This window comes from Dendrobium catenatum, unplaced genomic scaffold, assembly GCF_001605985.2.
Source record: "Dendrobium catenatum unplaced genomic scaffold, ASM160598v2 fragScaff_scaffold_664, whole genome shotgun sequence".
Taxonomy (NCBI): domain Eukaryota; kingdom Viridiplantae; phylum Streptophyta; class Magnoliopsida; order Asparagales; family Orchidaceae; genus Dendrobium; species Dendrobium catenatum.
In genome coordinates this window covers 182,467-200,338 of record NW_021319126.1, presented here as the reverse complement: position 1 = coordinate 200,338, position 17,872 = coordinate 182,467, and the positions used below count along the sequence as shown (strand labels likewise).

The following is a 17,872-nucleotide window of genomic DNA, read 5'->3' as shown; positions in this document are numbered from 1 at the left end:
CAATAATAGAGATTATAAGAGAAATAGTAGAATGATTATGACGTTAATTAGATGACGTTAGACTGGCAACAATGTTTATACAATATCAATCGAACCCATGCGGTATTTGTAAGTGATCGGATGATGATAGTAGAGTGATAGTAGTCAAATAGCAGGTATCAGATGATAATGAATAGTCTATGATAGCTTGGTGGCGATATTCAAATGAAATTGATTTGAAGGCAACAGTGGGGTGATGATGGTAGTTGGACAACTGGGTAGCTTATGGTGATCATCAGTGTCAAGCATATTGTAAAGCTCAATAGCTCTTTCATGTCACTATATTCTCTCCAATCATAAGTCTAAGTCCCCTTTATTTGAACAATGTGATCTATTTATATTATTTTGATAGTGATATTTTTTGAAAAAAAAAATTATAACATTCAATTAGCTGACCCATACTGAATCTTTTGATTATAGATCATTTATTTAACATCTAAGTGCCAATGATATTGAGCCCATAAGGTTTGCCTTGTTGAAATGCTCAATTTAACTACAAATACGTTGGATTCAAAGACAATTTGATCCTTTAATTAATGTCCCAATTATTCTAATCGGATCGCTCATTGTATCATTGCCTTTGTCTTAGAAAGACATTCATTTCAACTACAACTTTGTTGAAATCAAAGTTTAAATGATGCTGAAATTAATTTCAAATTTTTTCACAACTCAATTGTTTTACTTTCCACAACAATGTAAATTTAAAAAAAAAATTAAAATTAAGCATGTCGCCCCTCCAAGGGGGACTCGATAGGGCATAATGGTCATTATTGGATAAGCATGCTTGCTAGTTTTATTTATTGAGGAGATACGCCTAAATTTTTATTTTGGACAAAAACTATAACTCATTTGTATTAGAGCACAAAGAAACATCTATTACATAAACAATATATAGCCTTATGTATCACCTCATATGTAGCCTCTCTTTCTATAAATAGTGTTCTCTATACATGATTTTAGATACAATAGAATATAATAAAATTTCCTTTTCTTCTTCCTGGTTCTTCTTGCTGTCCGATGGATACAAAACTCACTTCTTGAGTTTCTACATGGTATCAAACGGGGCTTGAAGACCCTGGCGACCAATGGCGTCCTCCGATGTGTACAAAAAATCACCTGGAGCAAAACTGGGCAAAATCTGGAGCAAACTTTCCACTGATCGTCCCAGTACGATCCAGATCGTCCTGGACGATCCTGGAGCAGATTTTTGATATTACAGTTTGGGACATCCAGTCAAAAATATTATAGCTCGTATAGCCGATTGTAATCCACATTTAAACATTCATAAATCACATTTAGTTTGTCATTCTTGTCATATGAATAAAGCGCATAAACTACATTTTGAAATAACTACTAGTCGTGAACGTACTGCTTTGGCTTTGATCCACTCTGATGTATGGGGTCCGGCTCCAGTAGCATCTTTTACAGGTTGTTTATATTACGTTATTTTCGTCGATGATTATACTCGCTATACATGGCTCTATCCGCTAACACATAAAAATCAAGTTCTCCAAGTATTTTCGATTTTTAAAACCTCTGTAGAACACGAATTTTCCGCCAAGATTAAAGTTCTTCAATCTGACGGTGGTGGCGAATATGTAAATACGCAGTTTGCTCAATTACTTCAACGAAACGGTATCAAACATCGCATATCCTGCCCTTATACACCGGAGCAAAATGGTGTATCGGAGCGCAAGCACAGGCATATTATTGAAATGGCTAGAACCTTGCTCCACACCGCCTCCCTACCCCTTGCTTTCTGGCCCGATGCTATGCTTACTTCCGTTTACTTAATTAACAAATTACCAAATTCTGCCATTAACTATCTTTCTCCGCATGCCATGCTCTATGGAGATTCGCCTGACTACCAACCACTTCGCATATTCGGCTGCGCCTGTTTTCTCTTAACCCCATCGTCTCAACGTCACAAACTTTTACCCAAAGCTCAGCTATGTGTCTTTCTCGGCTACTCTGACACATACAAGGGCTACAAATGTCTTCATCTTGGTACCAACAAGATATCTTTCTCTAGACATGTAATGTTTGACGAAACCTGTTTTACCTTTGCAGATGTCCAACCTCAACCAAATGCTTCGCCAGATCCAATTTCACCACTATTTCTCACTCCGGTCTCGGTCATTCAACGAACTCCTACATCTGCTGCAACTGTGACATTACCACCTCCCTCCTCAACATAGCCAACGGTCACTAATGTTACCTCTCGACATCCAGCATTCACAAGTCCTCCATCACGTCCAACATCTCCGCCTGCTCTTCTGCCAAAACATCCTATGGTAACACGAGGTAAATCGGGTCACTTGAAGCCTATAAATCTTCTAAATCTTCTTCACTCTATTCCAGCTGCAGACAATCAGCCAGCTCCATCCTCTTACACCGAAGCTAGCAAGTCCTCTGAATGGCGTCGTGCTATGGCTGACGAATTCTTCGCCTTACAAACTCAAGGAACATGGAGCTTAGTTCCTTTGCCTCCGAATACCTCTGTTCTAGGCTGCCGCTGGACCTACCGGCTTAAACATCACTCTGACGGATCAATAACCAAACACAAAGCAAGACTGGTGGCCCAAGGAAATCACCAGGAATATGATTTAGACTACACTGAAACATTCAGTCCCGTGGCGAAGCTTCCAACAATTCATATACTTCTTACAGTGGCATTACACAATGACTGGCCTGTCCATCAACTAGATGTCACCAACGCTTTTCTTCACGGCTCGCTTGAGGAAACTGTGTACATGCGTCAACCACAAGGTTTCGTGGATGCCACACATCCTAATCACGTTTGTCTACTTCGAAAAGCTATTTATGGTCTTAAACAAGCGCCCAGGCAATGGTATAACACGCTAACTTCTTCTCTTGTTGAGCTCGGTTTTCATCACAGTAAATCTGATCCTTCTCTCCTTATTTTTCACAAATGCAATATTAAACTGTTCCTGATTATCTACGTCGATGATCTTTTGCTAACAGGGAATGACGCCTCTGCTATCGGCAAGATCATTTTTCAACTGCAGCAAAAGTTCAACATGAAAATCCTTGGCAAGGTGAATTCTTTCCTTGGCATCCAGATCTCTCGCCAATCTGATCACTACTTTCTTTCTCAGACAGCTTATGCAAGATCAATTCTTCAAATTGCTCATCTCACTAATTGCAATCCTCTCTCCAATCCTACGTGCACCAAACTTCCGCAAACTTTTCAGGCTGATCCCATTCTCGATGATCCGGCCATGTACCGTCGTATTACAGGATCCCTTCAATATTTGACACTAAAAAGACCTGACATATCCTTTAGTGTAAACCTTTTATCTCAGCATATGCATTCTCCTCAACCTCAGCACTCTTATCTTCTCAAACGACTGCTTACGATTAACTTTGGTATTCCTATTCTTAAAACTAATTTGCGGCTTTCGGCTTATTCTGATGCAGATTGGGCTGGTGATCCTGTCTCTCGCAAATCAACATCTGGATACTGCTCGTATCTTAGCCAAACCTTGATATCTTGGACAGTCAAGAAGCAGACAATGGTGGCTCGCTCCTCAACTGAGTCCGAATACCGATCACTTGCTGCCCTCGCCGCTGATGTCATCTGGATTCGACGAGTTTTAGCTGACTTTGGCATTGATCAAATTCACCCAACCGACATTTACTATGACAATACGTCGGCGATCACATTAGCCAATAATCCAGTCTTCCACGCCCGAACGAAGCACATCAAGATTGATCATCGGTTTGTTCGTGATCACGTTCAGCAATGGACCATTCAGATCCTCCCCATTAGCACCAATGATCAATTGGTTGATATACTCACTAAACCACTATCAACACCGCGCTTTCACGCATTGCGACTCAAACTGAATGTCATTTATATATACAAAGTGCTTAATGAAGTCGTCGCGAGCGAATTTGGTTTGAATTGATTCCAATTAAAATTTGTTTAAATAAGATTTGAATAAAGCTCGAATAATATTCAAAGAGTGTTCAATTTAGGTTTGATCAAACCATTGAATATTGTTTAGGGTTTAGGCTAAACATGATTCGAACAATGTTCAATCGAGCCTAGCTAAACTTCCTTGTCACATGTCCTCTTGTGATGCCATCCACAATAATCACGTCCACATCATTGGTCTTTTCATTGTCTTTACTAGCGAGTTCTCATGAAGAAATCCTGCATCGCAACACCCTAGTTCTCGACATGCATTGTGGTTTTCTCATCATCATCGGTGACAAAAATCTTATCAACTTCAGCGGTCGCAAATTTGTCTAATGGTCATCAAAAGTTGTCTTTGTTTCATGAGATGAATCCATGATGAAGTTTTTCAATATTGAAATTCTTATGCCCGATCACTCATGTTTCTTTGAAATTAGAGCTCTAGGATATGGTCAGACATGTGTTCATAGGAATATTGAACATGGAGCCTATGTAAACATATGGCTTCACATCTCCAATGAGTGAACCCTAGATTCACCAACTCTACTCGTTCTTGTTCATGAGCCCCAATGAATCCTATCACCAAATCTTATGTCGTGGCCACAATTCATGCTACAATTAGCTTCGTAGATCTAGTTTCGAATTTGATTCAAACCTATTCATACTAGGTTCAAATTAAGGTTCAATTTAAGATTTGAATTCGAGCCACTTCAAATCATATTTATAATTTACTTGCGACTGACTTAAATAGGCATTGAATATCAAAATAGAGGGAAATTAATAAACTTTCGTGTACATTTAAAAAATAATAATAAACTAATGAAATATCTCTCTAAAATAAAAAAATTTATGGGGGCGTACGTATACTTTCGTAACAATTATATCTCATATAAAATCACACGGAAAATTGACGAAAGCCTCAACATATATAAATTTTACAACTAAACTAAGGCTTCGTATGATGTAGCTTTCCTATTGATTTCTAAAGCAATTTCAAATACAAATTTTAATGTTTTAAAAAAAATTAACTAAAAAATTGCTTTGAAATAGAATAAAAAAATTGTCTCCAAAGAAAGCCTAAGGTCTCAATGCAAAAAAAAAAGAGAGTAATTAACATCAAAAGAAAATAATTTAAAGCTAATTAAATCACCCTCGTGTCCTTATGACAGTAATACTACCCCTACCCTTTGTCTGTATTCTTGTAAGCCCCACCACCACTTTGCCGGAAAGCCCCACCCCGCCGCCACCGTCCGGCACCCACGGCAAACATGCGAACTCCCCCACCGGATGCTTCACCGGCCTCATCGGCCGCCTGAGAATGCGCTTATTGATATCGGCAAGAGTTAAATCTCCTTCAAGCTCCGTTGGCTTTAGCACAGCAAAAGGATAAGCCACCTTCTCCTTCTCCTTCTTCTTCTTCTTCTTTCTTGTACTTTTCTCTTCAATCTCTTCTTCTTCTTCCTCAACTTTTTGGGCTTTTATTGCAGCTTTTTGTTCTGTTTCTTTCTCCTCTGAGCTGAATTGTTTCATGGGATTGGAGAAGTCGAAGGTTTTCGGGCCTGAGGAAGGAAAATTAAGCTATTTTTTGTTTGATTTATCAGAAATGATGTAATTGTAAAATAAATATGATGAATTTGATATCATTACTTCAGATCTGTGAAAAACATGAATTATAATATAAAATACATTTATTTTATTTTACAAATTTTATTTCAAATCAAACAGCTAAAAATTGATTTCTGTGCAGAAAAGAAAAATTTCCATCAGCATTTTGAGGCACATTCTCTTAATTTCTATGCTAAGTTTCAAATCAAAAAGGTATTATAAATTGTTCTATGTTTAAAAAATACAAAAAAAAATTATTTTTTTTCGTTTGAACTATTCAAAATTATGTAATTAATCTCATTTTAAGGGTAATTTTATTGAATTATATACATATTTTCGGCATATTTATTATGCCATAAATGACTTAGAAAAAGAAAACTGAGAGGAAAACCTGAGACGAAGTCCAAGTCCTCAAAGGAATTCCCAAGAGAATTTGAGCACAAAAACTCCTGCAATAAATTTTATTCAATTGCTGTTCACAATTAGTAAAAGTATGGAGCATTTTGTAAAAAAGTATGCTTTATGCATTAATTCTTTATAATTATAATGCCATGGGAATATAATCCTGCAACCTCGAGAACTAATTGTTGAAAGTCTTCCGCAACCGCCGCCGCCGGCGAAACCGCCACCGCCGTTCGCCGCCGCTTGCATCTCTCCAACCAGTCGTCTACTGCATCATCTTCTAAGTAAGCCTCCGAAGACATGAGAGATTGTATAGCTTAATCATAAGCAAAACATGTAATTTAGCAAGACTTATAACCAATTTAATTCATGAAATAAAGGTAGAATTGCAAGAACGAGAAAGAGAGAGTCAGAGAAGGAGAAGAGGAGAATAAAATATGTACCAAGAGAAAATGGCTCATGTAGATCTTCAGCTCCAAACGCTAAGGAAATAGACCTCTAAGGCTCTAAGGCCATCATGGTCTCATTCTGCCTCTTTTGTATGGCAAATTATTGCATCCGGCCCCCGGACGTGGAAAATAGGTTCGGATATCCAATAAAAATTTGCCATGTCACTTGCGCTTTTGACTTGCGCTTTAGTTGCGCTTTGACTGTGTTTTACCTACGCTTTGACTTGTGTTTTACCTACGTTTTATCTGTGCTTTACCTGCGCTTTTGATGCGCTTAATTAATTTAAAATAATATTTTATTAATATCCGGACCTATATCCGCGTCCGGTGACCGGATGCAATAATTTGCCCTTTTGTATTGGGTTCAAGGATAGTCATGGAAGTTAGAAAGATCAACTTGTTTAACTCGGCATGTAGGGGTGAAATTAAGTCAAACCACCTCGTGAGCTAGCTAGCCCGACCCAACTCGATGAATGGCTCATAAGCAGAGCTCAATAAGCTAATGAAAGAAGCTTGAGCTAAACCTAACTTGATTGGTTAATTAGCTCGCAGAAAAATTTCCATCAGCATTTTGAGGCACATTCTCTTAATTTCTATGCTAAGTTTCAAATCAAAAAGGTATTATAAATTGTTCTATATTTAAAAAATACAAAAAATTTTAATTTTAATTTTTTTCGTTTGAACTATTCAAAATGATGTAATTAATCTCATTTTAAGAGTAATTTTATTGAATTATATACATATTTTCGGCATATTTATTATGCCATAAATGACTTAGAAAAAGAAAACTGAGAGGAAAACCTGAGACGAAGTCCAAGTCATCAAAGGAATCCCCAAGAGAATTTGAGCACAAAAATTCCTGCAATAAATTTTATTCAATTGCTGTTCACAATTAGTAAAAGTATGGAGCATTTTGTAAAAAAGTATGATTTATGCATTAATTCTTTATAATTGTAATGCCATAGGAATATAATCCTGCAGACTTGGAGAACTAATTGTTGAAAGTCTTCCGCAACCGCCGCCGCCGGCGAAACCGCCACCGCCGTTCGCCGCCGCTTGCATCTCTCCGTCCAGTCGTCTACTGCATCATCTTCTAAGTAAGCCTCCGAAGACATGAGAGATTGCATAGCTTAATCATAAGCAAAGCTTATAACCAATTTAATTGATGAAATAAAGGTAGAATTGTAAGAGAGAGAAAGAGAGAGTCAGGAGGAGGAGAAGAGGAGAATAAAATATGTACCAAGAGAAAACGGCTCATGTAGATCTTCAGCTCCAAACGCTAAGGAAATAGACCTCTAAGGCCCTAAGGCCATCATCGTCTCATTCTCCCTCTTTTGTATTGGGTTCAAGGATAGTCATGGAAGTTAGAAAGATCAACTTGTTTAACTCGGCATGTAGGGGTGAAATTAAGTCAAACCGCCTTGTGAGCTAGCTAGCCCGGACCCAACTCGATGAAGGGTTCATAAGCAGAGCTCAATAAGCTAATAAAACAAGCTTGAGCTAATCCTAACTTGACTGGCTAATTACCTCGCGAACCAGCTAGTTTAAAATAATATTAATATAAAATACACTTAAAATATTATTATCTTTCAGAATTTAAAGTACAAGGATGTTAAAAATATTTAAAAATTATATCTTACTTTCTTATATCAAGTGATTCTTTATTATTTTTCTTTTAAATTTTCATTTTTTACCATTTATTAAAAAAATTTATTTGAATCATAATCATTTTATTTCTTTCATAATAAATGAGCCGGCTCATGCACCAGCTGATCAAATTTGTAGAATAAAGCTTGTGCTCAAGCTTAAACTCAATTAATAAATCAAGCTCAAACCAATGGTGACTCAAGCCAGCTCGACTCTTTTACACGCATATCATTATGAGAATCAACACATACCACCCAGTTCAAATCGAGTAAAGTGTTTGTACTCGGTCCAAGGCCCAACATTATAATTTTTATAAGTAAAGCTTTTGTGTTTCCGACGAATAAACTTGTATTGATCACTCGAAAAGCCACCTTGATTAGTTTATTTGACTAAGGGTTCGTTTGGGACGGCTTTTTTCTTACTTTATAAAATAGCTTTTTCGTGCAAAAATTTTTGAATTTGAATTTTTTGTATTAGAAAGTCGTTTTAAAAAGCAATATAAAAGTTTTCCCAAACGAAGCCTAAATTTAGATTAGAATATTATGAATTATTTCTCTCTCTCTTTTATTTCATCTTTCTCTCCGTAGAAATTATTTTTGTTGGTTCTTTGTCAACAAGTCAGCTTAAATAGGGGAGGCTTTTTGAAAATTTGGTCTCTTTGATTGTTAGAATTTAGAACTTTGAAGCACTGAAGTCAATGACAGAGAATGGGAAGTAAATGTTCCATTTGGTTCTGTTCTTTCACTTACATGAAAATTGCAATATTGAATGCTCATATTAAGAAACAATACTGATTCATACAAAGAAAAAGATGGAACATACACTTCAACAAAGGAGTACATAAGGGAGATTTTCCTGTGGCTGATAATACTAAAATTTTCAATTGAAATACATCAAATTTAAAATAACTTATAAATCAACATAGATGTTAGCGTCCATATGCACTAACTAGGTAGAGGAAAGAGACAATTCAGGAAAAGCTTCAATCTCATTATATCAGCCACTATATACAGGATTTGATACAAGAGGTTAGTTACAAAGATGTGGCAAGGTGGAAGATACGCGGCCAAGAAAGTACAAGTCGTTCTTGCTTGCAACCCCCTGCAAACTGATGATGAAGGTGCATCAATCAGTTTGCGTAATGACATTCTTGAGCTACTCATCAAGAACTTGAGCAACGAAGGAATTAGTGGAGGTGTGATGGACGGAGCTAGAGCAACCGTATCCGATTGATTTGAAGAAGACATCGCCGTAGATTGATTCATGAGAAATATCCAAAAGAATTTTTTCGTAAAAGGAGGAGACGAATATATCACTGCTCTGATACCATGTTAGCCTCCAGATGCAATAACCGGGTAGAGGAAAGAGACAAACAAAATTCAGGAAAAGCTTCAATCTCATTATATCAGCCACTATATATAGGATTTGATACAAGAGGCTAATTACAAAAATGTGACAAGGTGGAAGCCACATGGCCAAGAAAGTACAAGTCGTTCTTGCTTACAATAGAAACACTCCAATATGAATGAAGCTGGATGAGAATTACTAGTGCTTGCATTAGCCTCTAAAATGCCATTCATGTCTCATACAACATACCAAATTCCACTCTCTGATGAAGGGGAATGCCCATATTTGGCAATGCAGATCTACAATTGCCATGTAAGAACTGATAGAATCCAAGTAAAATCTTATCAAATAAGCTGGTGCTTTTACTTATATGAAAATTAGCCTTTCCCCTAACATGAACAACTCCATCTTTCTTTGCGTTTTCCAACTCAGAATTTTCCTCTTCGATATGACGAGAAAACTCACCACTGTTCATCTTGATATGTTGTTCCAAACTATCTCTAATTTCAGTGAAAAAATGATCTCTTTCCAAAGAAATAGAATCAGCAAACCCACAATGAATTACACACTCATATACTCCATCAATCCCAAGCTTTCTTATGATAATTCTTTCGTTAGAATCCACTTTAGCAACTAACATATATCTAAGAGTGATAAAGATCGTCACCTTATGCAAGGATCTCATGGTCTTCAAATAATGCCCAAATAACGGTGTAATCCCATCTTCTATCTTGTTATAGAAGAAGCAAATGCCTGCAACTCTTTGGATTTCTGGTCTTGATAAGAGCTCATTAAGGCAATCTATAGGGATTTTGTTTTTCATCTCATATTCTAACTTTCTCTGCCTTCCATAGTGCCATGAAAACATTACAGATGCAAGAATGATGGAAATGACAAAAGGAATCCATCCACCTTGTGGGATCTTTGTGAATACAGCGCTTGTATAAACTCCTTCCATGATGAAAAATGGAACAAAATACAACATGGCAATAATGATTGGAGTTCTCCAGATTATGATCATCACTATTGTTAACAATATTGTTGTGATGAGCATGACAAGTATAACCACAACACCGAAGGCATTCCCTATATCTTTTCCATCTCCAAAATAAAGAATGATCAGTACACATAGAACCATGAGGATGTAGTTAGTTTCAGGAGAATAGACCTCGCCTTCTTTGTTTTGGGATGTATGGATTATCCTTACACGAGGAAAGTAATCCAGTTGCAGTGACTGCTTGATGACAGAGAAGGAGGCAGATATTAAGGATTGGCTTGCAACAATTGCTGCAAGTGTTGCAATGATAAACATGGGCCAGTACACAACGTGTGGAACAAATTTATAGAATCCATCACTGTGATCATTTAGATGTCGGATGAGATATGCAGTTTGGCCGGCATATGTGAGGATCAATGAAGGATATATTGTCAAGAGAAAGGCCATCTGCATGTAGGAATTGATCAACTATTTATTTAAGTTTCATGGTAATTTCTATAACCAAGCTATTAATTAGGAATTCACTTTCTCATGCAAGATCAAACATTAGGTTCACGATTAATTATTCTGTGCGGACTCTCGGAAGATCAACCAGAATGCGTCATGTCACCCCTTCACTCAGTACTACTTGGTACCGTTGTTGTTTCTCATTTAGATTGGTCTCTGGACATAGAGCTGCATCCGGCCTCCGCACAGAATAATTTCTCTAGGTTCACATACCTGAATTGACCTTTTATTGAAATGGCCTAGATCAGCAAACATTGCTTCAGCACCTAGATGAAAAAAAGAAGGAAAGAATAGAACTACTCAATCAATATGTATTTGAATACATATAAGATAATAAAGTTTCAAAACAATATACCTGTAATACACAAGATGGTACCCCCAAGTAATTGCCAACCTTTGCTTTTATTTCTCAGAAAGAAATGTACAATGTAATGAGGTGATAAGGCTTTGAATATGCTTGGATAGTACTTTAATAGGCTATATAGGCCTATTATGGGAGTAGTAAAGGTCCAGGCACCCATGATTGGAGAAAATAGAAAACTCACTCGGGAAGTGCCATGCTTTTGCAAGAGGAAAAGAGCAAGCAACACAGCAACAGAAAGACCCTCCACAACGACTACAATATTTATATCTAAAGTTAGTGGAGGCTATTATTTATATTAATATTCTATCTGAAAACTTTACCTTTGCTTACTGAAGGGAAAGGACCTCGAAGTCCCTCAATTGCTGATAGAACTGAACAAAAGATGGTTAAAACTGTCAGTAGGGATACAAAAGGTTATCCCTTAATGCAAAGAGAGATGGTAACAAGTACCTGAAATAGCTGGTGTAAGTATGCCATCACCAATAAGCATGCAGACTCCTGACATTGCTATGAACAGCACAATCCTTTGTGCTATTATATTTTTCTCTAAAAACTTTCCGAGTTTATTTCTTGTTTCTGTTACCATAGCTCCATCAGAATAAGAAAATATTGTCCTTGAATTGACACTCTTTGATTGAAGAGAGCTGCCAATGTTAATGTGCTTACAAAGTAGGGAATAGAGAGCAAAAGTGCCACCTAACAAATTTATAATCCATAAGCAAACTCATCAAAATCCATCAGAAGTAAGTTTTTCATAAACTATCAAACTGTATAAATTCAAATTCTATTTGTTCTTTAAACGTCTATCATAATATTCAAGCTGAAATTGAACATAAGTGGCTTATTTCATTGATTTCTACATCTTAGAGAACTAAAAAGCCTATAATTACTAGAAGTCTTAGCAAGATATGAAGAAAAAGCTTTTCTTAATGTATATTCAATACATTCGTATCTCATATAATAAATCCATGTTAGAATAATTAAATATAATAATTATGCGAGACATCGCAATAGTTATTTTAAGTATATATATTTAATTATATAAGCAATTAAGTGACCCATATATTTGGATTATTGAAATTTAATTATTTATATGAAATCCTATTGGTCAAGAAGAAATAATTTGATCAATCGTTTATGAACCGTTTGATCAAATTAACTTTTATGAACGGTTATTATAACTAATCCATAGGAAATAATTACTGGTCCTCTCTCTCTCATTATAGGAGTTAATTTGTTCTATAGAGAATTAACTCATGAAGGAAAAATTAAAGTGAAATGGAAAAGGGAAAGAAACCGTAGTTCAGAAGTCAACGAATTCAACAAACATGAATCAAAGTATGTTTTCTTCTGATTAAAATCTTTAAAAAAATCATCTTGTTTAATGTGGATTTAAGATTTAATTATGTAAATTTATATTTTTGTTTGAATTTCTTTTACATAATTTATAATGCGAGTTCTTATAAGAGTTAGAGAACTCATAAGTTATGTTGCGACATCTTGTAAGAATTAGTTAGAGAATTTATTTTATGCATGTTGAGAGTTTTTGCAAGCTAGAGTTCGAGAACAACTTTTAATCTTACAATCCACACACTTGATTTGCACACATAAATACTTGCATGGCAGTATATATACATACATGCATATGCTATGTACTAACTACTAACATATATACATCAATAAACATGTACATAAAATCATGCATGTGCACATATATTAGTATGTCATGAGTATGTACCTACATGTATGCATATGCAAGAATCATCATAAGAATACCTTCATACATAAATACAAACATGAAGGATGCATCCATAAGATATCAGAAGAAAGTGCAGCGAATTATTAAAACTCTACAGAAAGAGTAACAAAAGCAAAGAATCCAAATCATAAGATATATCTGCAAGTTTACTTAGCATTTAGAGATCTCTGCAGAAAGGATAGTAAATCGATCAGAAGCCCATAGAAAGAACATCATAAAGCAAGCAACCAAAAAAGAGTTTCTTTAATTTGTTATAAATTCCCAAACAGAACTGTAATAATTTATTACCTTCACCATTATCGTCAGCATTCAGAGCAATACAAATGTACTTCACCACCCCAATTAAAGTCAGTGTCCAGAACATGATACTGTAAATTCCCAAATAATCTTCTTCTGTAGGGGATTCTAAGTTCATGGAGGGATAAACATAGAGAGGAGATGTGACGAGGCCACCAAACACAACTCCCAGTGTCTTATAAGCCAGAATAAAATCTCTGCGGAAACTGGAATTCTGATCAACGAAAGAAAAATAGATAGACAAACTTGGAAAAAAAAAACAATAAAACAGAAAGGAAGGCCTGTATTTTAATTGATTGAAAAAGCTTCAACAACACACGCTGGTCTCCCGGGGAAGACACCGAGCAAAACATTTCCCGGTCGCCGGACTTTCGCCGTCGCCGCCTACCTCCACGTCCATGAAGAGGGAGGAGGAAGACGAAGAAGCACGAGCGAGATAAGTAAGATTCGACTTCCAATGATAAGGGAGTGGAATAATTTATAAGCCTTCCAGCGCGAAATGGGACAGCTGGGCCTGGGATAATATATATAATTAAGCACTAAATATGTTTTCGCAAATTGGGACGGCTTTTTTATTGCTTTCTAAAATAGAGTTTTTGTACAAAAATAAAACAATTTGTACTAAAACTCCGTTTTAGAAAGCAATAAAAAAGCCGTCCCAAACGAAGCCTAAGCCTAAGTGTTTACTAGTGATCACCTTAGCTTTTAAAAAAAATAATTGTGAAGTTGTTGTTTAAAAAGTGAGTTTCTTTAAACCTATTATAGTTATTATAAATATAATCTTTTTTAAAAGTTGAACAATAATTTTCTTTATAGCTCTCACCAGTGGCAGATTTAGGATGCTCTAAGCTTAGTTCTTCGGTCACAAGCTTGCAACTCTCTGTGCCCCTCCATTCTTCCATTTGATGGTAAACAATCGCGGGCGACGATAGGTGACCGGCCATACTCTTCCAGTAACCGATGTTGAAGCCACCAGTGATGAGATCAATTTCCCTTAAGAATGGTAAATGCACCGCCCAATTCCGGCATGCCACCATGTGCTCATCTACTCTCCAACTCGTCACGTTCACCTCTGTCCTCACTATTTACCTGTTCGTCCTATACGTCTTCACCTATGGACCTAAACCCTCCACCTACGCCATTTCCTACAGCATTAAGAATCTCTTTGTGATCTCCGAGCACATAGCTATAACAATAAAAATTATTTGTTCCCCTCCCCTATAAGGACTTGTGGGCTCCGCCACTTGCGCACATTATAGTATATTTGATTGCAAAAATAATTTCCATCACAAAATTTTCTAATTAAGGCTTCGTTTTGGAACGGGTTTCTTCCTCTTTCTGGAGCAGCTTTCTAGTTTAAATTTTTTTAATTTTAAAATTTTTGTACTAAAACATGTTTTAGAAAGTATTAAAAAAACTGCCATATACAAAGCCTACATTTGAGACAATTTTTTACCACAATTTTTTTATTGTTGCTAGAAAGTTGCTTTGTTAGTGAAAGTGAAATTGTGTTTATTTTTATTTATAGTCCATTATGTAAAAGAAAATTATTATTTTTTCATTATTTTTTAACAAAACTATCTAAATTATTCTTTAACTTTAATGCAAAAAGCATAAATTCACAAAATAAGTATACATTGCATGGCAGAATAGCACTTTACATAAAGCACTGCATTATAACCCTCTTTTTTTTTTTAATAAAATTTGTAATGCATTAACAAAAAAATCCAACACAATTCTTTACAAATGTACCACATTTCCTTACACTATGGGCCGGCAATATTAAATTTATGACCAAATTAAATTTGAACTTTGTGCTTCTCAAAAATAATTTAAAAACATTTTTATTACATCATATTAAATTAAATTATCATATTCTTTTATAAAAATATAAATATTCCATAAATTAATTTATATGATCATAATAAAATCATAAATGATAGGAGCCTTTGTCATCAATCATTTTCCACTCATACTATTATTAAGATTGTTATTATTTAAACTTTTATTTTAGTAATATTATTAAGAAATAAATGGCTCTATTTGCCAACTAGCAATTGATTAGCTTACTTTGTTATTTTAGATTGTATCTTCTGATGAAGACCTGCACTAAGAGGAAGTTTACTCAGTAGAGCATTACTGGTAATGCGTTTTATCTTCGAATAATAAATATTCTGATGAGACATTAAAGAGGATTTAATAGCACCTACTTGTGTTAGGGATCTCCAACCGAAAACCCCATTTTTCACTGCAAAATGTGGCAAAATTTCAAAATTCAGTAGCTTTGCTCCAATCGAACTCCATTTCGCGCGATTCGTCGTCTCGTAACCGCCTTTCTCCATTTCGCGGGCAAATCCCGTTGTCACATAAAAATTTAGCGGGTGAACTGTACGACGCTGATATTGGCGTCGCAAGATTCACCCGCGATGAAATGACGACAAAATTGCCGCTCGGTTGGAGCGACGGAAGAACGGCAAACAATGGTTTGTCGTTCCATTGGAGATAGTCTTAGTAAGCGAATTTAATGTTAGGTTTTGTTTGGGGTAACTTTCTTACTACTTTCTAAAGCAGCTTCTAGTACAAACTTAGGGCTATTAATGCAAGAGAAAGCTCTTTATAAACAAATTTTATTGTATTGTATAAATTTTATTGCGCATGAGGCATAATTGGGGGCACCATTTGATGTTTGTGATTGCTAATGTGACATTCCAATCTTCATCTAAAAGTAGAAATGATTGTCCTAAGTGGAGGGATTGAGATCGGGTTTGCAGCCGAGTGGTAAACGGAAGAAATTCCTCCTATCTCATCTGGGCTCTAATCTCCTAACCGTCCCAAAAAAAAAAAATGGAGGGATTGGATTAGATGGGAGATGTCTGAGGTCACCATAGTTATGACAAATCTTCGTTTTTTCTCTAAAAATAAAATCGGCTGTCTTCTTTTGATGAGTTGGAATAGAGGAGAAAAATCTATGGATATATACAATTGATGATATGCTCTTTCATTCTTTTTATAAGAGGGAGAATGGTGATGAACAAGGTGAGCACTAGCTTTGGAAGTAAGGGTGGAAATCAATTTATATGGCAATGGCGATCATCCACAAATTGCTAATAGTAGGTATCAATATTATTGGCAATGACATGATTCAGTGTTAGTGCTAAAGGGGGTGGTCGTGCTTGTTAACAACATTAGACATAGGTGCTGGTGATAACTGATACATCATTAAAAAATTATCATGATCGAGTACGAATCTCGAGCCAAAATCAGGTTGAAAACTTTCGAAATTAAAATTGGGACCATCCGAACTCTGATTTCCACTAACTTATATTCGAACTGAACATCTCAAAAATACGAACCCAACAACACCAAATTTGACTCAATTCAAATAGTTTCCAAACATGACACGCTTATATCCGAATCGAGCGACTCAATGAAACAAATCCAACATGTTTGAAAAAATCACAGAGTTCCAAACATGACATGCTTCAAATGTTTAGCAAATGGTCCACGATCAAAGGATTCAACATCCGCCGTCCAGCTAAACCATTTTCCATTTACCCTTTATCTTCCTCCTATTTACGGGTCATGTCTATCTAGAAAATCTATAATTAGAGCATTCCTTCCTCTTGAAAAGGGACCCTAAAGCCTGAGAAAAAAAGAGAGAGACCGAAGATCACTCTTGCCTCCTCGACCATCGCCCCGGAGTTCCGCTTGACCGCTACTTGACGCTCGGAGTTCCGCCTCACCACCACGTCACACCCGGAGTTCTATCGGACCACCGGCCGACGCAGAAGTTCTGCCAGACCACTGTCCGATGTCAAAATTCTGTCAGACCACCGCCCGACGCCGAAGCTTTGCCAAACCACCGTTGAACTACCAACTGACACCCAATTTTCTAAGTAACCTCAAAGATCTGCCAGACTACCAAGTGACATCATTCTGACTCTTATCTACCACCGACTTCAACCATACAGTTGATATTTGTAATTTGATCGCCCTTGAGGGCGAGTCAACCCACTGTAATCTACTCGAAGTCTGGTGAAATCTTTTTCAACTGTGCCAGGCCTCATGAGTTTTTCCCTTTTCAGGATTTTCCATGTAAAAAATCTTGTGTTCTCTATGTGTGAGCTGTATATCCGTACAACGCTAAGACATAATATTCTAACTCTACCGCCGTGTATATTCTAGCCCGGAACAATAACATCGAGTGTTGTTATTAGTAGTAGTAATGTGTATCATCGTTTGTGTTAATGGTGAGTATTATAATTAATTGTGATGGCAAACATTAATTTTAGTGGCGAGAACAAGCATTTTATCAATGTTGGTGGCGATGACAAACAACAAACTTAGTATAAATCCTAAGAAGAAAGGCCGACGAAAATCACAAAAAAAGACTCTCCAACACCTCCCTAAACTAGGTGAAATTCTGATGCTATATTTCCGTTATTCCCTTCTTTCTTCTTATTCTTATTCTTATTCTTATTCTTATTCTTTATTATTATTATTATTATTATTATTA

The 17,872-nt window shown here is 36.2% G+C and overlaps 2 protein-coding genes across 3 annotated transcripts; both read right to left on the bottom strand.

Moving 5' to 3' along the window:
- Positions 1–5,128: 5,128 nt before the first annotated feature.
- On the bottom strand, positions 5,129–6,140 carry LOC110096583 (protein XRI1). The gene is made up of 2 exons (XM_028695621.1): positions 5,979–6,140; positions 5,129–5,541 (listed from the first exon to the last, which is right to left on the bottom strand). Exon 2 carries the CDS (start codon positions 5,510–5,512, stop codon positions 5,129–5,131), a length of 384 nt encoding a protein of 127 aa, XP_028551454.1. The 5' UTR covers positions 5,513–5,541; positions 5,979–6,140.
- A 3,323-nt stretch (positions 6,141–9,463) lies between these two features.
- LOC110096606 (probable potassium transporter 17) lies at positions 9,464–13,851 on the bottom strand. 2 transcript variants are annotated; one of them, XM_028695627.1, is made up of 7 exons: positions 13,676–13,851; positions 13,348–13,570; positions 11,751–11,876; positions 11,621–11,671; positions 11,292–11,552; positions 11,150–11,202; positions 9,464–10,876 (listed from the first exon to the last, which is right to left on the bottom strand). In XM_028695627.1, the coding sequence occupies exons 1-7, from the start codon at positions 13,754–13,756 to the stop codon at positions 9,662–9,664; spliced, it is 2,010 nt and encodes a 669-aa protein (XP_028551460.1). In that variant the 5' UTR covers positions 13,757–13,851; the 3' UTR covers positions 9,464–9,661. The 2 variants fall into 2 exon arrangements, with proteins under 2 accessions (XP_028551460.1, XP_020678303.1); XM_020822644.2 differs by having other exon boundaries at positions 11,751–11,996; positions 13,676–13,849.
- Between the last annotated feature and the right edge of the window lie 4,021 nt (positions 13,852–17,872).

Coding starts and splice junctions, on each gene's coding strand:
- LOC110096583 (XM_028695621.1), bottom strand. CDS start 5,512: ATGAAACAATTCAGCTCAGAGGAGAAAGAAACAGAACAAAAAGCTGCA.
- LOC110096606 (XM_020822644.2), bottom strand. CDS start 13,756: ATGGACGTGGAGGTAGGCGGCGACGGCGAAAGTCCGGCGACCGGGAAA. Junction 11,553..11,620: donor TTTCCCTTCAGTAAGCAAAG/GTAAAGTTTTCA, acceptor TAAATATTGTAG/TCGTTGTGGAGGGTCTTTCT. Junction 11,203..11,291: donor TACCATCTTGTGTATTACAG/GTATATTGTTTT, acceptor TTTTTCATCTAG/GTGCTGAAGCAATGTTTGCT.